This window comes from Hemitrygon akajei, chromosome 25, assembly GCF_048418815.1.
Source record: "Hemitrygon akajei chromosome 25, sHemAka1.3, whole genome shotgun sequence".
Classification (NCBI taxonomy): Eukaryota; Metazoa; Chordata; class Chondrichthyes; order Myliobatiformes; family Dasyatidae; genus Hemitrygon; species Hemitrygon akajei.
The window spans coordinates 40,622,082-40,644,476 of record NC_133148.1 but is presented as its reverse complement, the minus strand read 5'-3'; the positions used below and the strand labels follow the sequence as shown (position 1 = coordinate 40,644,476).

The 22,395-nt window shown below is 48.8% G+C and overlaps 1 protein-coding gene across 2 annotated transcripts in view; it reads right to left on the bottom strand.

Annotated features, from left to right (window-relative positions):
• Positions 1-314: 314 nt before the first annotated feature.
• Positions 315-22,395, bottom strand: part of LOC140716548 (sphingolipid delta(4)-desaturase/C4-monooxygenase DES2-like) — a 31,258-nt gene continuing 9,177 nt past the window's right edge. The window contains exons 2-4 of one of the 2 annotated variants that reach the window (XM_073029365.1): positions 5,714-5,818; positions 1,976-2,718; positions 315-525 (exon numbers count right to left, since the gene is read on the bottom strand). In XM_073029365.1, the coding sequence (XP_072885466.1) occupies positions 382-525; positions 1,976-2,692 (861 nt within the window). In that variant the 5' untranslated portion in view covers positions 2,693-2,718; positions 5,714-5,818 and the 3' untranslated portion in view covers positions 315-381. The remainder of the gene's footprint in view (positions 526-1,975; positions 2,719-5,713; positions 5,819-22,395) is intronic. The other variant, XM_073029364.1, reaches the window with a different exon arrangement.

Below are 22,395 nucleotides of genomic sequence, written 5' to 3'. Positions count from 1 at the left end.
ACCCCGGTGTCACACAGCGACGGACCCGTCCCCGCCGGTACCGTACCCCGGTGTCACACAGTGACAGACCCGTCCCCACCAGTACCGTACCCCGGTGTCACACAGCGACGGACCCGTCCCCGCCGGTACCGTACCCCGGTGTCACACAGCGACGGACCCGTCCCCACCGGTACCGTACCCTATCTGCAGGTATTCCTGGCAGAAAGACTCAAGGTAAACATTCCCCTCTCCCTAGTTTTGCACACAAAGTACAGGTGTGGTGATGTGCTGTGGGGTGGGGCTGCCCCTGCTCTACAGAAAGCGGTGACCAGTCGCAGGTTACCAAAGCGGTTTTATTGAGGCTTTACAGGGGAAGACTGTGCATTCAGCAGCGAGCGGGCTTCACTCATCCTTCACCAGCTTGCAGTTCCGCTTGACGCGGGAGAAAGGCCCCAGGTCGTCGCAGAATATGAAGTCCCACAAGACTCTCAACCAAGAATTGTGCTGGGGCAGGTTCTCGTAAAACTCCGGGGCCATCTTCTTCACCTGAAACGGGATGGGATTTGGGGTTACCGACGGGAGAGCGCACGATTTTGCGTCCACTACAGAGGTGAGGCCCGACGCAGTCTAGAGGAACGATGCCTTGAATTCCACCCCCCCCCCCCCCCCGGGTGGTCTATACAGCGTGAACATCGAACCTCCCTCCTCTGTCCCCCTGACCTACCCCAGGCTCTCACACGTCCCCTTCTTCCCAGGGCGTTTGCTCTCCCCCACAAGATCTCCGATCCTCTCCCTCCACTGTTCCCATCTGCCCACCGCCCCCCTCTCACAGGCTGTCACTTGGTGTAGATACCGTTGGTGTACAGACCGCATGTTTTGAGTTTCTTGTTCGTTGTGTTTTATAGGATTGTTTAGCAATTTATTGGGCTTTTTGTCTTCCATTCTCCTTCGTATTTATTAATTTATTGAGATTCCGTTCAGAACAGGCCCTCCCAACGGACCACACCAGCTCGCTGCCCCAGATTTAACCCTAGCCTAGTCGCAGGACAATTTCCAAAATGACCAATTAACCTACTTAACCGGTACTGCTTTGGACCGTGGGAGGAAACCGGAGCACCCAGAAGAAACACGTGTCACCTCTACCTTTCAAATCCCAGCCCGTCACTATCTCCACGCCTCCCTCCTGCGTGACTCCAGCTGTCGATCAGCCTCTCCTCACCTGGACCCACCTGTCCCACCCTTCTCCTAACCCCCCCCCCCCTTTATTTTTCACACTAGATTCCTGCAGCCTAAGCGCCGACTGTTCACTTGCCTCTGCAGAGCACCCAAGGTCAAGCTCGAGCCCGGGTCCCTAACTGGGGCAGAGAATTCCTGATGCACGGCCATCAGAAGGAAGCTTAATCCGTGCGATAGTAGTGACCACCCATACTGAAAACAACGTCCCCATTTACAGATCCTTCCCAGCCCCAGGGACAAAGATTTTGGAGTGGTGTGGTACCTTAGTGTTCAGTTTTACGCCATTACAGCGCCTGCAACCCAGGTTCATTTCTGCCGCGGTCTGTAAGGAGTTTGTATGTTCTCCCTATAACCATGTGGGTTTCCTCCCACATCCCAAAGGGGTACAGGTTAGGAGGTCTTGTGCATGTAACTGGGCAGCAGGGGCATATTGGACCGGAAGGGTTACCGTGATGTATCCTAGATATGGAGGGGATGGTGGGGAAGTCTAGGACCAGAGGGCACAGCCTCAGAATACAAGGACGCCCCTTCAGAACAGAGACGAGGAGGAATTTCTTTAGCCAGATGGTGGTGACTCTGTGGAATTCATTGCCACTGGTGGCTGTGGAAAGCAAGTCATTGGGTGTATTTAAAGCGAAGGTTGACACAGTCTTTATTAGTAAGAAGACAGGAGAGTGAGTTTGGGAGGGAGCAGGCTCGATGGGTCTAAAAAGGAGCAGAGGTGCGTGGAGGGGAAGGATTCCTTGAGGCGGACAGTTACCTGGGGCAGTTTGCTGCCGGGAATACTGGGGAAGTCGTGGTGCTCCATGTGGTAACCCACGTTGAAGGTTATCCAGTTGAGGGGTCCGTAGTAGGAGTAGGTCTCGTATCCCTTCAGGAACATGTAGTGTTCGGCGATGAAATGCCCGGAGATGGGGTGCAGGCCCATCCCGAGCATAGAGCTGGCCAGCATGTAGAACACCGGCTTCAGGCCCCAGATCTGGTAGATGACCAGGTCGTAACTCAGCTGGATGATGGCGTTGACCACCTCCATCTGGGTGACGGGCTTGGGGTTGACGTAGAGGGGCCTCAGGATGTAGAGCAGCGGCTGAACGATCAGCCAGAGGACCTTGCGGGCCGGGGTGCGGAAGAAGCAGGCCTCGAAGTCGGTGGGCACGTCGACGTCGAGTCCCTCTCCCCCCAGGTACCGGTGGTGGTCTATGTGGTACTTCTTGAAGGAGGCGGAGTAGGGCATGCCGATGGGCAGGTTGGCGAAGATGGCGAACCAGCGGTTCCACTTGGCATCCTTGTTGCCGAAGGCCACGTTGTGGGAGATGTCGTGGATGGCCAGGGTCAGGGAGTGGTTGACGCTGCCCCCCAGCACGTACGCCCAGAACAGCAGCCACTTCCAGGGCAAGTCCCTCACCAGGTAACAGGAGGCAATCTGAAAGAGCACCATCACCGTGACTATCCACTTCAGGTGGGGATCTGGGCCCATCAGAGACTTAATCTCCGGGTGCTTGGCTGTAGGAAGCAAGAGAGCGACAGTCAGGCCTCAGCAAGAGTCATAACTTCTCAAATTTCCACATGCTGTTAGGCCATTTCATCATGGTCCCGCTCAGCCCCAGTCTCCTGCCTTCTCCCCGTATTCCTTCATGCCCGGACCAATCAAGAATCTATCAACCTCTGCCTTAAATATTTGGCCTCCACAGCCGCCTGTGACAACAAATTCCACAGGTTCTTCACCCTCTGCCTAAAGAAACCCCCCTTATCTCCGTTCTAAATGAATGTCCTTTATTCTGAGGCTGTGTCCTCTGGTCTTAGACTCCCCCACCATGGGAAACTTCCTCTCCACATCCACTCTATCTGTGTCCACTGGTCCTAGACTCCCCCACTATAGGAAACTTCCTCTCCACATCCACTCTATCTGTATCCTCTGGTCCTAGACTCCCCCACTATAGGAAACATCCTCTCCACATCCACTCTATCTGTGTCCACTGGTCCTAGACTCCCCCACTATAGGAAACATCCTCTCCACATCCACTCTATCTGTGTCCACTGGTCCTAGACTCCCCCACTATAGGAAACATCCTCTCCACATCCACTCTATCTGTGTCCTCTGGTCCTAGACTCCCCCACTATAGGAAACATCCTCTCCACATCCACTCTGTCTGTGTCCTCTGGTCCTAGACTCCCCCACTATAGGAAACATCCTCTCCACATCCACTCTATCGAGGTCTTTCAATATTCGATAGGCTTCATCCCCGCCTCCTTCCCCCCCCCCCCCCCCCACCACTCTTCTAAATTCCAGCGAGTACAGGCCCAGAGCCAACAAGCACGCTTCATATTATAACCCTTTCATTTCCGGAATCAGTTTCATTATCCTCCTATAGACTCCAATGACATCACATCCTTTTTTTTAAGGTAAGGGGCCCAAAACTGCTCACGGTACTCCCAGTGAACCCATCGATTCTGCTCTGCAATTCAACGATGCCTGATCTTTTCTTCCCTCACCCCCATTTTCCTGCCTTTTCCCAGTAAACCTTAAATCCCTCACCAATGGAGAACCTATCAATCTCTGCCTTAAATACACCAGTGACTTGGCCTCCACAGCCCTCTGTGCCAACACGTTCCTCAGATTCACCATCTTCTGGCTGGAGAAATTCCTCCTCATCTCAGTTCTAAGGGGATGTCCCTTTATTCTGAGGCTGTCCCCTCTGATCCTAGACTCTCCCACTATTAGCAACATCTGCTCCATATCCACTTGATCCAGAACTTTTAGTATTCGTTAGGTACTGATATGGAGAGTGTTTGCTGCTTCTGGGCCGATAGTCATCCCTCTGAACTCCAGCGAGTACAGGCCCAAAGGCTTCAAACACTCTCCATGTGTTAAGCCTTTCAAGGATAATTCTTACGAACCTCCTCCGGACCTCTCCACAGTGCCAGCACATCTTTCCCTCACAATATTCCAAATGCGGTCTTGAATACCAGCCAAGCCCCTCCATCGTGGGAAGTTGGGCCAGTAGAGCCCCACACACCATCCCTCATCCACAGGGCCTGCTGGGAGCGGCCCACTGCGGCAGAATGAGCACTCCTTTCGGCAGCTGGACCTTATCTGCCAGATCATGGGACCCCCATCCCAGAATACCTCATGGTCTTTTCTCAGTGTTATTACATGAGGTAACAGATTAGCTTTCCCAAACGAGAAAATCTGCAGATGCTGGAAATCCGAGCAACACGCACACACACACACACACACACACAATGCTGGAGGAGCTCAGCAGGTCAGGCAGCTCCTGTGGGAAAAATTGTCCTACCGAAAGGTCTCGGCCCGAAATGTGGACTGTACTGTTTTCCGTAGATGCTGCCTGGCCTGCTGAGTTAGCATTTTGTGTGTGTTGCAAGAGAATAGCTTTATTTGTCACATGTGCACTGAAACATGCAGTGAAATGTGTCAACGACCAACACAGTCTGGGTCAAACCCACAAATGTGAACAGCTTGACTTCTTTTGTACGATGGGTGTTTGTTACTGCATAGTTCTTCACAAATTCTATTTTGCTTTTCCCCTGTAAATGCCTGCAAGAAAATGAATCTCACAGTAGTGTGTAGTCTGTTGATAATAAATTTACTTTGAACTCTACATTGCAGGAGAGATTTCTGAGGATGTCACCTGAGTTTGAGGGACAGAGGTTGGGCAGGCTACGATTGTATTCACTAGAGCATAGATGATTGAAAGGTGATCTTGTAGAGGTGTTTAAAATCAATTGTACAAGTGAAACTATATTCAAAGTACTGCGCGTGGCTTTAAACCTCCCCTTGCTTTTCCAAGTGAATATATTTTATTGGAGACCTCCAGCAGTACCACCATCATCGTCGTCATTACGTGCTGTGTCGTATGGCGTGGCCATTCGTAGCCTTTCCATCACCACGATTGTTCTTACAAAATTTCCTCAGCAGGAGACAACCTCTCTACCTAAACCTTGGGTACTGAGGTCAACACCGGCAGCTGTTGTGGACAGCCATCGCGTCCTTGATGTCTCAGGTTTGCATGGGCATCTGGAGCAGCAATCGAGACACAGGCCCTTTGGCCCACCGACCTGTGCTAACCCTCCCCAGATTCTCATTAATTTCTCTTCCCCCCACCCCACCCCCCCCAAGATACTCCCTATCACAGGCAGTAATTATTAGCCCAGCAACCCACATGCTTTTGGCACAAGATCATAGGGTGAACGTAAGAGCAGCAGAGGTCAGGACTGATCCCAGGTCACTAGAGATGTGAGTGGCGTCTGCTCGTGAGGTTTAGTGACGTTTCTGATCCCCTGCACCAGGTTTCTGCCTTTCCTTGGAATCCCAAACAACTTCAAGGTGCCTCGCTGTCCCGTTCCATGTGGTACCTCTCACGGGCCCAACTAGAGTGCAGACAGAATTCACTGAATGCCCTAACCCCCTTCTCAGTCCTCCCTGCTCCCCGTCGGCGTGGAAGATAAGCGGGAAGCCTTTCCCCTCTCATCACCTCACCTCGAGAGTCAAACACAAGCCAAGCTCAGCCATCAAATTGTAGTCAGCACGAACCCACATGTGTACCAGGAGGCTGAGATCTCCAAACCATCCTCCACTCCTTCACTGCAACAGACAAGAGAATGGGCTTGCATTAAACATATAATGGACCGAAAGGCCTTTCTCATCTACCCCCACTGTTGTTTTTGGTATGTCATCCAAGACCAGCCAGGGTTGGTCTTACACCGTGAATAGTGGTGCAATCTGGGAATACGGGTCCATAACTCACTAAAAATGGCATCACAGGTAGATTGGGTTGTAAAGAAAGCTTTTGGCACCTTGGCCTTCATAATTCAAAGTATTGAGTATGGAAGATGGGAGGTTCTGTTGAAGTTGTATGAGACATTGGTGAGGCCTAATTTGGAGTATTGTGTGCAGTTTTGGTCACCTACCTACAGGAAAGATTGAAAGAGTACAAGGATCTGGAAACCTAGAGTTATAAGGAAAGATTGAATAGGTAAGAACTTTATTCCCTGGAACATAGAAGACTGAGAGGAGATTTGATAGAGGCATACAAAATCACGAGGGGTAAATGCAAGCAGGCTTTTTCAGTGGCACTACAACCAGAGGTCATGGGTTAATGGTGAAAGGTAAAATGTTTAAGAGAAACACGAGAACGTGGAACGAGCTGCCAGCACAAGTGGTGCATGTGAGCTCAATTTCAATGTTTAAGAGAAGTTTGGATAGGTACAAGGATGGTAGGAGTATGGAGGGTTATGGTCCTGGTGCACTTCGGCATGGACTAGATGGGCCGAAGGGCCTGTTTATGAGTTGTGCCTTCCTATGACTCTTGCAAATTTCTGCAGGTGTATAGTGGAGAGCGTTCTGACTGGTTGCCCAGCATGGATGCTCCAATGCACAGGGTTGTGAGAGGTTGCAGAAGGGTAGAGACTCGGTCAGCTCCATCACAGGCACAATTCTCCCCCGCATTGTGGACACCTTCACGGGCAGTGCCCCAAGAAGATCATCATCATCGTCGTCGTGTGCCATGTCCAATGACGTGGGTGATCATGGTCTTTCCATGGCCGTGATCGTTCTCGGAAAACTTTCCCACAGAAGTGGTTTACCATTGCCTTCTTCTGGGCAGTGTCTTTACAAGACGGGTGACCCCGGCCATTATCAATACTCTTCAGAGATTGTCTGCCTGGTGTCAGTGGTCACATAACCAGGACTTGTGATCTGCACCGGCTGCTCATACGACCATCCACCACCTGCTCCCATGGCTTCCCGTGACCCTGATCGGGGGCTAAGGAGGTGCTACACCTTGCCCAAGGGTGACCTGCAGGCTAGCAGAGTGAAAGAATGTCTTACACCTCCTTTGGTAGAGACATATCTCCACCCCGCCACCAGTCAAGAAGATGACATCCATCATTAAAGACCCTTGCCATCTGGAACATTTCCATTTCACACTACTAACATCGGGGAGGGAGGTACAGGAGCCTGAGGACCCACACCCAGTGATTTAGGAACAGCTTCTTGCCCTACACCATCAGGTTTCAAAACAGATCCATGAACACAAGAGATTCTGCAGATGCTGGAAATCCAGAGCAACACCCACAAAATGCTGGAGGAACTCAGCAGGTCAGGCAGCATCCATGGAAAGGAATAAACAGTTGACTTTTTGAGCCGAGACCCTTCATTAGGTCCAAGTAAACGGTGTTGGCCTGAAACATCGACTGTTCATTCCCCTCTGTAGACGCTGCCTGACCTGCTGAGTTCCTCCAACATTTTGTGTGTGTTGCCCTGTTTCAGTATTTGTCTTTTTCACTATTATTTATTTTACGTAACTTGAGTTTTTATGTCTTGCACTGTGCTACCGCCGCAAATTTCCTGACAAACGTCAGTGATATTAAACCTGATTCTGGTGCTGCCCAATTCAGTCAGCTCCATCACGGGCACCAGCCTCCCCAGTAGCCAGGACATCTTCAAGGAACAATGCCTCAAAAAGGACCCCCATCACCCAGGACATGCCCTCTTCTCATTGCTACCATCAGGGAGGAGGTACAGAAGCCTGAAGACACACACTCAACGATTCAGGAACAGCTTCTTCCCCTCTGCCATCCGATTTCTGAATGGACATTGAACCCATGAACACTTCCTCACTACTTTTTTGTTTTCACTTTTTGCACTATTTATTTATTTTAACTTTTTTTACACTCACTGTAAATTACAGTTTTTATTATTACTGCCGCCGCTAAACAAATTTCATGACATTTGCCGATGATATGAAATCTGACCCCCCACACTCCCCTCAGCCCAACTCTCAGTACGCAGGACAAGGTCCTGGTCGGTGGGAACTACCAGTCATATTTTGGGGAGCCTCACGAGAGTTTTTTTTGAAATTTCCCACCACCTTCAACACTGTCATAGGATGTACAAACACTGGTCACCTGAGAACAGAATTTGTTTTATATAGAGACGCTGCGGAGTTGGCCCTAGCCGTTCCAGCTCCAGCAACCCCTGACAACCCTCATTTAAACCCTAACCTAATCGCAGGACAATCTATAATGACTAATTAACCTACCCAGTACGTTTTTGGACTGTGGGAGAAAATCGAGAACCAGGGGAAAATTCACATATTCCACGGGGAGGGCGTACAAAGACTCCTTATAAATGACGCCAGATTTGAACTCTGTACTCCGAGCTGTAGTAACGTCACACTAACCACTCCCTCAACATATAAAGGTATTCCTTAAAACCTGTTTAGCAAACTTTTGTCCAGATAAAATCTTCCACGTCTAAACCTCAAGTTTTAATTTATGTGGTAATTGTGAATGCCAGAGGATATTGTGCAGTGTTAGAGATGCAAGATAAATATATATTGTTATGGGGGAATTATCCAAGTTAGTACATCACATCAGTTACCAAACACCTGGCAGTGATCTGCGCTCCCTGTACGTGAAGCAGAGATATCTGTACAACACGCACCTAAAGCACTGGAGAGAGATCACAAACTCGGTCTTTGCCAATCACTACAAAGCCCCTGTGAGGAAAAGCAAGCCATTGCTGACGTCCTCAGCACCGATCGGAAAGCCTCCACTTCCTCAGGAGGCCAAGGAAATCCGTCCAAGTCCCTGTCGACCCTCACCAATTTTACAGAACTTATGATCTCGTTCAGTTTTATTTCGAGATACGACGTGGAATAGGCTCTTCCAGCCCGATGGCCGCTCGTCCCAGTAATCCCCTGATTTAACCCTCACCTAATCATGGGACAATTTACAATGACCGATTAACCTACTAACCGGGACTGTGGGAGGAAACTGGAGCACCCGGAGGAAACCCACATGGTCATGGGGAGAACGTTTAAACTCCTTACGATGACTCCGGAAGACCCTGAGCTGTAAGGGCGTCATGCTAACCTCTGCGCCCTTGCCCTTTCTGCCCCTTATCATCTTGTACAACCTCCATCGAGTCACCTCCCATCTTCCCCCTAGACAGAGGCATTAAAGGGTAGGGTGCGTTATCCTGATGGATTTTAGATCAGGGGTTGCCAACCTTTTTTAACGATTAACCGAGGGGCCCGTGGACGCCAGGTTGGGAACCCCCGATGATGAAAATGGGAGGAGTTTCAACTGAACATGGAGTAGATGGGCTGAATGGCCGATTCTGAGTGTAGGAGCTGTCAGTAACCCTACCAGTCCATTCGTTCATTATGTGCCATGTCGTATGACGTTGGCGATCATGGTCTTCCCATGACCATGGTTTCTTCTTGGCAGGAGTGGTTTGCCATTGCCGCCTTCTGGACAGTGTCTTTACCCAGACGGGTGACTCCCCCGGCCATTATCAATACTCTTCAGAGATTGTCTGCCTGGCGTCAGTGGTCACATAACCAGGACTTGTGATCTGCACCGGCTGCTCGTAACGACCATCCACCACCTGCTCCCATGGGTTCACGTGACCCTGATCAGTGGGGGTGGTGTGGGGAGGTGGGCTAACCCCGAGGGTAACCTGTGGGCTAGCAGAGGGAAGGAGTGTCTTACACCTCCTTTGAGGAGGTGCATCTCCACCCCACCACCCAAGCCCTGCAGTAGCATTTCCAGCTGCACCTTTGACCTTCAACAATTCTTTTTAAATACAGGGTTCTTGTCCTCACCTGCCCTTCAACTCCCTCTGGCTCCCCTCCTCCATCTTCTCCCATGGTCCACTCTCCTCTCCTATCAGATTCATCAACCTTCAGCCCTTTGCCTCTGCAGCCATCCACCTCCTAGCTTCCCACTTCATCTCCCCTCCCTACCGTCCCCCTCACCTCATCTGGCCTGTCACCTATCAAACTTCTACTCCTTCCTGGCCTCTGCCCGCTTCCTTTCCGGTCCCGACAGCCTGAAACGTTGACTGTTGTGAGATGTTGCTCCACCTTACCCCGAGAGTGGTCTCAATGTGGCAAAAGAGGAGGCCGTGGTCGGGCACGTCGGAGCAGGAATGGTGATGATGATTAAAGCGGTTGGCCGCCAGGAAATTCTGCTTTTGGCAAATGGACCAGTAGTCCCTGACAAGGCAGTCCCCCCGGTTTACGAGTTTCACCAGCGTAGAGCAGGCCGCACTGCAGGAGGAGGAATCTGACTGGAGAGGGCAGTGGACAATGGGACAAGAGGGAGGTGATGGATAGATGAGAAGGGGCAAGAGAGAAGCAAGGATAGAGGATGGAAACTGAGAGACAGGGGAGGGAGGAATTGCTGGAAGTCAGAGAAGTCGATGTTTTATGCCATCACAGACTGTGTCTGGCCTGTGGAGAGGGAAGATAGGGGATACAGACATGCTCACACGCACACTCTCCCAAACCAGTCAGACAGGTTTACCCGCTGATATTTTAAGCCAGGAGGCAAGAGCAATGACTTGTAGCTTGTTTCCCAAACAGAAGATAAAACTCGCCAAGTACGTAAAGCAGAAATCACCACCGGAGCTGTTCGCTGGACAATTAACCCAGACGCCGAGACCCTGTCCTGCCATCCAACAATGTATATAGTTCACCCACGTTAGGAATTGGTCCTCAAGACTGATTATTTTTACTTATCAAAGGTACACAGAATCTTACAGTGAAATGTGTAGTTTGTGGGTAATGATCAACACGGTCCGAGATGTGCTGGACACAGCCTGTGAGGGTCAGCTCACTGCCACCATCAACACAGCGTGCCCACAACTTACTAACCCTAACCCCTAGGTCATCAGACCGTGGGAGGGAAACCGGAGCACCCGGAGGAAACAGCAGTCACGGGGAGAGCGTACAGACAGTGGCGGGAATTGAACCCCGACTGTAAAGCCAGGCGTAGGAGCTGAACTGGGCCGTTCGGCCCATCAGATCAGCTTCTGATCCTTCATTTGTTTATTTATTTAGAGCGCGGGTTCCCAAACTTTTTTTTACGCCACAGACCAATACCAGATAGAGACACAGCGCGGTGACAGGCCGTTCCAGCCCAACGAGGCCTCGCGTCCAACTACTCTCATGTATGGCTTAAACCTACGCCCTTGGACTGTGGGAGGAAGCCGGAGCACGCGGAGGAAACCAGCGCAGTCACGGGGAGAACGTACAAACTCCTTACAAGACAGCGGTTTTAATGAACCCTGATCTACCGAACGCTTTAAAGCGTTCACGTGACTGTGCACTCCACTCCACTTCGCAGTTAGCAGATAAAACAAGCCAGGACTGTTCCAGAATTTTTACAAGTTGGAAATCTACCTGGCGATGTAAGAAGCCACATTATGCCATTAAAAAAAAAAGTTGGGCAAATTAATTCAATTAGCAATGTCTGAAAACCATTGAAAGCAAAAATAAACGGTGCCACCAGGCTGAAGGGCAGCTTCTATCCTGTTATTATCAGACTCTTGAATGGACTTTCCTTACAATGAAGATGAACTTTAGGTCCTTGTATTCTTCCTCATTGTGGCCCTTACATAATCATAATCATTATGTGCCTTTTGTATGACGTGGGCGATTGTGGTCGGAAGGTCAGGTAACGGGCAGTGGGGCCAATGACTAAACCCAATGTTTGGACGATGATTTAAGTGCTAGGCTGAACTGGAAAGGACAGGCCCAGGCCCCAAGACGTATCAAGGCGACTGAACCCAATGTTTGGACGATGATTTAAGTGCTCGGTCGAACTGGAAAGGACAGGCCCAGGCCCCAAGACGTATCAAGGCGACTGAACCCAATATTTGGACGATGATTTAAGTGCTAGGCTGAACTGGAAAGGACGGGCCCAGGCCCCAGAGCCTGTCGAGGTGACTGAACCCAATGTTTGGACGATGATTTAAGTGCTAGGCCGAACTGGAAAGGACGGGCCCAGGCCCCAGAGCCTGTCGAGGTGACTGAACCCAATGTTTGGACGATGATTTAAGTGCTAGGCTGAACTGGAAAGGACGGGCCCAGGCCCCAGAGCCTGTCGAGGTGACTGAACGCAATGTTTGGCTGACAGTTTAGGCACCAGGCCAGAAAGAAAAAGTCAGGGTGTCAGGGCCCGAGTTGGGGGTTGGGCCAGTTCAGCTCACTGCTCCATTCTGCACGGTACTTTTCTCAATGTTCTCTCCAGTTTCTTACGAAACTAGTCTGTTCTTGCCCATCCCCTAATTGCTCAGGAGCGTGAAGGTGAGTCACCTTCTTAAAGCAGTGCACTCGCTCCATTAGACAGAGCAATGTACTTTGAACTCCCTTGGTCACTGGAATTTAGAAGAGCAAGAGGTGATCTCACTGTTTCTCCTAGAGGGGAGAATATCTTAAATCCCTGGGTTTTTTTTAAGAGAATAAGATGGAGCAGAATTAGGCCATTTCGGGTCCTTCAGTTCAGCTCTGCCATCCCATCCTGGCTGATTTATCATCCCTCTCAACCCCATTCTCCTGTCTTCTGCCTGTTAGCTTTGGCACTCTGACTAATCGAGAACCTGTCAATCTCTACTTTAAATATACCAAATGACTTGGCTTCCACGTCTGTCTGTGGCAATGAATTCCACAAATTCACCACTAAAGAATTCCTAGTCATGTCTGTTCTAAAAGGACGTCCTCTTTCTAAGACTTTCAACATTCGGTAGCTTTCCACAAGATTCCCCGCACCTTGTTCTTCTAAACTCCAGCGAGTCTAGACCCAAGTGTTCCTCCTTTCATTCTCCTCTTGGCCCCCTCCGATGTCAACACATACAGGGGCTCAAAGCAGCTCTCCCCAAACGTGGTCTGAGTGGTCCCTGGCATTGCTTTCCTGCTTTTGTCTTGAAATGAAGGCTAACATCGCATTTGCCTTCCATGTGGTTTCACAGTAGGTGGACTACCCAATTAAGACTATGAGAAGGAATTTGGTGAATCTTTGGAACTCTCTGCCCCGGGGGGCCTGGAGAGGTGGAGTCATTTAATATAATCAGACTCATTCTAACAACCTTTCAGTCCTCAAGGAATGCTTTGTAGAAAGTTAGAGCGCAGCAGTATTAAGGATAAGATTAGGTCACCATGTCCAATGGACGTCTTACTAAACTAGGGGTGTCAGGGTGGAGATATATCTCTACCAAAGGGAGTGTAAGGCGCTCATTCCTCTGGTAGTCTGCAGGTCACCCTTGAGCAAAGTGTAGCACCTGCTTATCTGTCCCCCCCACCCCTCCTAATCAGGGCCACGTGATTGATAGATAAATAGATACTTTATTGAACCCAAAACAAATTACCGTCACAGTAGCATTACAAGTGCACAGATATACAAATATTGGAAGAGAAGTAAGAAAGAATAAAAAATGTTACTTCAAACGGGGGGGGGGTCATCACTTCCCCGGTTATAGGTTGACTCATTATAGAGCCTAATAGCTGAAGGTAAGAATTACTCTCCGGAACAGCACAGTTGTCTCAGTCTATTACTAAAAGTGCTCCTCTGTTCAACCAAGGTGGAATGCAGAGGGCGAGAAACATTGTCCGAATTGCCAGTATTTTCCGAAGGGCCCTTTGTTCTACCAGAGCCTCCAGTGGGTCCAGTTTGACTCCCATAACAGAGCCAGCCTTTCTAATCAGTTTATTAAGCGTCTTGCACCCGCATGTTGCTGCCATTGCCCCAGCACACCACCGCATAGAGGATTGAACTGGTGACAACAGACTGGTGGAACGTGAAGGAGAGGCCTGCGTACTCCAAAGGACCTCAGTCTCCTCAAGGAGTGAAGGCGACTCTGGCCCTTCTGTGTTGGTGCTCCACTCAAGTCTGTCATTCAGGTGCACCCCCAGGTACTTGCAGGTCATCACCACGTCCACATCCTCACCATCAATAGTAGCAGGGAGCAGTGCGAGCTTTGTCTTCCTAAAGCCCATCACCACCTCATTCGTCTTACTGACGTTGAGCTGCAGATGATTCAGCTCGCACCATTTGACAAAGTCCTCCATCAGGGCTCTGTATTCATCCTCCCATCCTCCCTTTATGCACCCAACAATTGCTGAGACGTCAGAGAATTTCTGCAGATCACAAGTCCTGGTTATGTGACTATTGACGCCAGGCAGACAATCACTGAAGAGTATTGATAATGGCTGGGTGGTCACCTGTCTTGTAAAGACACTGCCCAGAAGAAGGCAATGGCAAACCACTTCAGTGGAAAAAATGGCCAAGAACAATCATAGTCATGGAGAGACCATGATCATCCCTGTCATATGACATGGCACATAATGATGATGTCATAAGACATGGCACATAATGATGATGACTAAACTGACTTGAGAGTCGAAGAGCAAACTCCTAGTCCTGCCCCCTTCCTCTTCATTACATCCAAAAATCAAAAGGGATCTTTAAATGTATATCGGTTTATTAGTCTCACATCCTGACTCAGTGACTTGTTTGCGGAGTTATCAGAAGAGAACCACGCTTCTAAACAAACATATTGAAACTGGCACCATCAAAGCCAATGGAATTCAAAGGTCAACTTTGAATTCACATCGGTAGCCAATCAGGACCAAGGCAAGCAGCCTGTTAAACATGAACGCTCCAGAGTGAAAGACCAGCAACTGCGCACTGAGGATGTCACCTCGACTGGTAACGAAATGTCTGCAAGCTGATTGCCAGGCTCGGCAAACACCCCCAACATCAAACCAATGCTCACCAGTATCCTACGCTAATAGTTCGTTTCACTAACCAGTGTGTCTCAGGTAGGCAAGGTACAAGGGCCATGATGAGGTACATTGGGAGATTAAGAGTCCGCTGTTTAACGTAAAGGTGTCCTTTCAAGAGTCTGATAATACCGGGATAGAAAGGTAGCGAGTTTTTTCAAGCTTTTGTATCTTCATGTGTTTACTGGTTATCAAAATATTAGGAAATGGAAACATAACTCCTCACCAGGCTCGTATGCTTGGTAGCTAGCTCTGCTGTGAGAAGGTCACCTTTCATAAGCAATATACGTCCAGGGCCGGTATGATCTGGGGTTCAACTGAACAGGAACGTCGTGAAGTTCCAATTAAAGAAACATTGATTTGAGCGAACAGTGTGTAAATACTGCCCACACTCAATTAATGGTCGGCAAGAAATGACAGATTGTACACCAGCATAAAATTATAAAGGAGGTATATTTACCAATTTCAGCTTTATCAAACAGTTATTTAGGAAAAGGTTAAACCAATCCAATGTGCACATAACCGTCAGAAAACTGGGTATTCGGGGGCGTATCCCTTATTCTGCATAGAAACACCCGCCACATTTTCAAACCTCTCTCTCCTCCCCACCCAGGAGCCATTCATCTGCACAAAGCACTTCTTACAACGGGGACTGTCCTTCCAGAGGCATCTTCCCGGCTGTCCTGCTCCACAGTTCCCACCGAAAGACCCAAAACAGTCTGATACAAAACCCTCTCTGCCCCACTCTCTCTAAAACCTTCTCCAGATCGCGCCACCCTGATGCGGCCGACACCACGTTCCTAAGCCGGACAGCAGGGCTTCTTATCTTCAGCCAAAACCAAAACATTCTACCAGCAACACACTCCTTTTGCAGAAAATTGCTAAAATGAAATACCTACAGCATAGCAAATCTTAACCAGGGCATTACAGAAACAAATCCTGTTGGATTAAAAGAAACATGCATCATCCAGTTAGAAAGCAGAGGATCTGCGTGTTTCTTCAATGGGCTGTGAGGTCATTGGTCCCATGACAACAGACAATAGGGGGACCAATGGCGGAAGTAGGAACGTGAGACATTTATAGACTATTGTTTTTATTGATTCTTTTGTATTCTTTGTTCTAATGAGAATGCCTGCAAGAAAATGAATCTCAGGGTGGTGTAATATAGTGACAGGTTCTTAAGGTTGTTGTAGCCGGGGGTGGTAGTGGGACAAGCTCCCACCACCTATTAAATGCTCCCAATGGCCTGCATCTGACAACCAAGTCCAGCTCCTGGCCTTCATGCGTGGTTTGGCTACTAAGCCCGGCGGAACAGTTTCTACTGAGAGGAGGAGGGGCAAAGGCGTGTTATAGGCGCCTTAAAACCAGTTGCTTCGGGCAGATGGGGGTCGTCAGCCGTGCTCGGCAGCTCATCCAGGAGAAGGAAATCTCCAATCTCACACCTCTGCTGCCTTGTGGCTGCACCCACTGACGGGGAAGGGCTCGGGAGAATCGCCGAGGGACAAATCCGGAGCTGGAGTCCCTAAGACAAAGAGCTCAATGCTGATTGGTAACTCCTGCAACGCTGTTGGGGCCAGTCTCTGCCGTTCCTTTGGATTCGTCAGCTGTGTGGAGAGGGGCAACAGCGTGCTCTCCACATCGTACTGCCCTGGCTTGAGTATCATGTAGGCACCTGAGACGCAGTGTTCATGGTTGCCCCTGACCAACGCAGGCCTAGTACTTCGATAATAAATTTACTTGAGCTTTGAACCTCGTGGAATCCACCAGTGAGGGTTAGCGAATTCTAAAGAGACCAGAAAATAGTGGAAAACTCAGCCAGATACTCTGATCTTGGCGATCCATTTGCAAATGACTTATCACCATATGAGGAGACGTCATCATTTGGCCTTCACACACTTATCAAACAGCTGACTAGTTGTCAACCACCTGAGCTAGGCATCTTCGGAATTATCTCCATCGGTCAAATACATAAAGAAAAAAAACAGAGGAAACATTTCATCAGAAGCTCTCTCAGTCCCAGATTCAAGTTTCCTGGTAACCGCACCCATTGAGTACTGTACCTGATAGGATCAGGTGACTTTTTGTTGTGGGATCTCAGTAATGAAATACCACAGAGATTAACTCACAGGCTTCGCTCCTCCCCACAGTGAGAGATGCTTTTATAAAACAACTACAAACATACTTCCCTTTCTGCCAAAAGGCACCTTTGCCAAGTTTTTAAAACTGTAATTGGGACAGAAAGTTTTTCATCCAGCAAGATGCCAAGATATGAGATGGGGGTTGAGTGGTGGCAGAGGGGTGCATTCACAGGTCAGGCATTGGAGAGGAAATATTTTCTATGCTTGAAAGGAGCAGGTGGGGAAGGTTTTGGGATAGGAAACCTTTTTTTTAAACACACTTGCTTTTTTGTCATCCCACAAGAAAACAGCACACAGAGAACAAATTGACAAGCAGTACTGCTACAAGAAAGCACCATCCTTCATCAGGGATCCCCAGCACCCAGGCCACGCTCTCTTCTCACTACTGCCATTGGGAAGAAGGTACAGGAGCCTCAGGACCCACACCACCAGCTTCAGGAACAGTTATTACCCCTCAGCCAGCCAGTGTGGATAACTTCACTTACCCCAACTCTGAACTGATTCCACACATCAGGCTCCTGAACCAGTGTGGATAACTTCACTCACCCCAACTCTGAACTGATTCCACACATCAGGCTCCTGAACCAGTGTGGATAACTTCACTCACCCCAACTCTGAACTGATTCCACACATCAGGCTCCTGAACCAATGTGGATAACTTCACTCACCCCAACTCTGAAACTGATTCCACACATCAGGCTCCTGAACCAGTGTGGATAACTTCACTCACCCCAATACTGAACTGATTCTACACATCAGGCTCCTGAACCAGTGTGGATAACTTCACTCACCCCAACACTGAACTGATTCCACACATCAGGCTCCTGAACCAGTGTGGATAACTTCACTCACCCCAACACTGAACTGATTCCACACATCAGGCTCCTGAACCAGTGTGGATAACTTCACTCACCCCAACACTGAACTGATTCCACAACATCAGGGTCCTGAACCAGTGTGGATAACTTCACCCACCCCAACACTGAACTGATTCAACACATCAGGCTCCTGAACCAGTGTGGATAACTTCACCCACCCCAACACTGAACTGATTCAACACATCAGGCTCCTGAACCAGTGTGGATAACTTCACTCACCCCAACACTGAACTGATTCCACACATCAGGCTCCTGAACCAGTGTGGATAACTTCACTCACCCCAACTCTGAACTGATTCCACACATCAGGCTCCTGAACCAATGTGGATAACTTCACTCACCCCAACTCTGAACTGATTCCACACATCAGGCTCCTGAACCAGTGTGGATAACTTCACTCACCCCAATACTGAACTGATTCTACACATCAGGCTCCTGAACCAGTGTGGATAACTTCACTCACCCCAACTCTGAACTGATTCCACACATCAGGCTCCTGAACCAGTGTGGATAACTTCACTCACCCCAACTCTGAACTGATTCCACACATCAGGCTCCTGAACCAGTGTGGATAACTTCACTCACCCCAACTCTGAACTGATTCCACACATCAGGCTCCTGAACCAGTGTGGATACTTCACTCACCTCAACACTGAACAGATTCCACACATCAGGCTCCTGAACCAGTGTGGATAACTTCACTCACCCCAACTCTGAACTGATTCCACACATCAGGCTCCTGAACCAGTGTGGATAACTTCACTCACCTCAACACTGAACTGATTCCACACATCAGTCTCCGGAACCAGTGTGGATAACTTCACTCACCCCAACACTGAACTGATCCAACACATCAGGCTCCTGAACCAGTGTGGATAACTTCACTCACCCCAACTCTGAACTGATTCCACACATCAGGCTCCTGAACCAGTGTGGATAACTTCACTCACCTCAACACTGAACTGATTCCACACATCAGTCTCCGGAACCAGTGTGGATAACTTCACTCACCCCAACACTGAACTGATCCAACACATCAGGCTCCTGAACCAGTGTGGATAACTTCACTCACCTCAACTCTGAACTGATTCAACACATCAGGCTCCTGAACCAGTGTGGATAACTTCACTCACCTCAACTCTGAACTGATTCCACACATCAGGCTCCTGAACAGTGTGGGTAACTTCACTCACCCCAACTCTGAACTGATTCCACACATCAGGCTCCTGAACCAGTGTGGATAACTTCACTCACCCCAACTCTGAACTGATTCCACACATCAGGCTCCTGAACCAGTGTGGATAACTTCACTCACCCCAACTCTGAACTGATTCCACACATCAGGCTCCTGAACCAATGTGGATAACTTCACTCACCCCAACTCTGAACTGATTCCACACATCAGGCTCCTGAACCAGTGTGGATAACTTCACTCACCCCAATACTGAACTGATTCTACACATCAGGCTCCTGAACCAGTGTGGATAACTTCACTCACCCCAACACTGAACTGATTCCACACATCAGGCTCCTGAACCAGTGTGGATAACTTCACTCACCCCAACACTGAACTGATTCCACACATCAGGCTCCTGAACCAGTGTGGATAACTTCACTCACCCCAACACTGAACTGATTCCACACATCAGGGTCCTGAACCAGTGTGGATAACTTCCCCACCCCAACACTGAACTGATTCAACACATCAGGCTCCTGAACCAGTGTGGATAACTTCACTCACCCCAACACTGAACTGATTCAACACATCAGGCTCCTGAACCAGTGTGGATAACTTCACTCACCCCAACACTGAACTGATTCCACACATCAGGCTCCTGAACCAGTGTGGATAACTTCACTCACCCCAACTCTGAACTGATTCCACACATCAGGCTCCTGAACCAGTGTGGATAACTTCACTCACCCCAACTCTGAACTGATTCCACACATCAGGCTCCTGAACCAGTGTGGATAACTTCACTCACCCAATACTGAACTGATTCTACACATCAGGCTCCTGAACCAGTGTGGATAACTTCACTCACCCCAACTCTGAACTGATTCCACACATCAGGCTCCTGAACCAGTGTGGATAACTTCACTCACCCCAACTCTGAACTGATTCCACACATCAGGCTCCTGAACCAGTGTGGATAACTTCACTCACCCCAACTCTGAACTGATTCCACACATCAGGCTCCTGAACCAGTGTGGATAACTTCACTCACCTCAACACTGAACAGATTCCACACATCAGGCTCCTGAACCAGTGTGGATAACTTCACTCAACCCAACTCTGAACTGATTCCACACATCAGGCTCCTGAACCAGTGTGGATAACTTCACTCACCTCAACCAACTGAAATGATTCCACACATCAGGCTCCTGAAACCAGTGTGGATAACTTCACTCACCTCAACTCTGAACTGATTCCCACACATCAGGCTCCGAACCAGTGTGGGTAACTTCACTCACCCCAACTCTGAACTGATTCCACACATCAGGCTCCTGAACCAGTGTGGATAACTTCACTCACCTCAACACTGAACTGATTCCACACATCAGTCTCCGGAACCAGTGTGGATAACTTCACTCACCCCAACACTGAACTGATTCCACACATCAGGCTCCTGAACCAGTGTGGATAACTTCACTCACCCCAACTCTGAACTGATTCAACACATCAGGCTCCTGAACCAGTGTGGATAACTTCACTCACCCCAACTCTGAACTGATTCCACACATCAGGCTCCTGAACCAGTGTGGATAACTTCACTCACCCCAACTCTGAACTGATTCCACACATCAGGCTCCTGAACCAGTGTGGATAACTTCACTCACCTCAACACTGAACTGATTCCACACATCAGGCTCCTGAACCAGTGTGGATAACTTCACTCACCCCAACACTGAACTGATTCCACACATCAGGCTCCTGAACCAGTGTGGATAACTTCACTCACCCCAACACTGAACTGATTCCACAACCTATGGACTCACTTTCAAGGACTGGACAACTCAGGTTCTCAGAATTATTTATTATTTGTCCTCTTTTTCACATTGGACATTTATCAGCCTCAGTTCAGTATAGTTTTTTTTCACATGATGTATTTCTTTGTTCTACTGTGAATTCCTGCAAAAAATTAACCCCGAGGTAGTGTATGGAAATATACTGTATAAAGTTCAGAGTAAATTTATTACCAAAGTACATATTTGTCACCATATACAACCCTGAGATTCATTTTCCTGTGGGCATCCTCAATAAATCTATAGTATAGAAATCATAACAGAATCAGTGAAAGACTGCACCAACTTGGGTGTTCAACTAGCGTACAAAAGACAACAATTTGCACAAATGCAAAAAGAAAAAAAGAATAATATAAATAAATAGCAATAAATATCAAAAACATCAGATGAAGAGCCCTTGAAAATGAGTCCATAGGTTGTGAGAACATTTCAGTGATGGGGTGAGTGAAGTTATCCCCTTTGGTTCAACGGCCCAATGGTGGAACTGCTCCTGAACCTGGTGGTCTGGGTCCTGAGGCTCCTGTACCTTCTATCAGATGGTGGCAGTGAGACAGGAGCATATCCTGGGTGCTGGGACTTTGATAATAAATTCACTTTGAACATTGAGGGTTAGCACGGATGTGACTTGCCAAATGGCCTCCTTACACTGTAGGGAATGTTCTGCTGAATTGCATTGGTGGTGGAGACAGGCAGCTCTGGTCACATCGCAGTGTTCCCTCGCCACAAGGCATCCTGGGGGAAGGCAACCAGGAAGATGTTCAGGGAAGCACATGGTGCAGAAGGTGGAGCCACTGTCTCACACCACCCGAGAATCGGGTTTGATTCTGACTTCGGGTGCTGTCTGTGTGGAGTCCGAAGGTTCTGGCCAAAGTTGCGGTGCAAAAGGTGGTTGAGAAGTTGTACAGCGTGTTGACCTTCATTCTGTTCCTCGGGGTGGGGGGTGGGACTGAATTGAGTTCAAGAGCCATGAGGTAATGTTGCAGCTCTATAAAACCCCGATTAGTATTGCGTTCAGTTCTGGTCAGCTCAGTATAGGGAGAATGTGGAAGCTTTAGAGAGGGCAGAGGGGAGATTTACCAGGATGCTGCCTGGTTTAAAGAACGTCTTAAGAGGGGAGGTTGAGCAAGCTTGGGATTTTCTCATTGGAGCAAAGTGGGATAAGAGATGACCTGACAGAGAGGCACAGATAGAGAAGACAGCCCACGCCTTTATCACAGATCACATAGGAAAGGGCAAATTTGAAGGTAATTTGGGGAAAGTATAGGGGGATGTCAGTGGTATAAAAGGCTTTGGTCCAGATGTGTATAGATGGAATTACACAGAGAAACTATTCAGCATGGACTAGATGGACTGTGTGTGTGCTGTTATGATCTACAACACTTAGAATTCATTGGTCTGTGAAGCACGGGGGACAGCAGAATGAAGCTTTAATCAACTCTACCCCCTTGACATTTGTTTTGACTTTGTTAGAACAAAACCCCAGAACTGGAAGAGCAGGAGGTAAATCTGTACGCCCAGCTCGAAAACCTAAAAACACTTTTTCACACC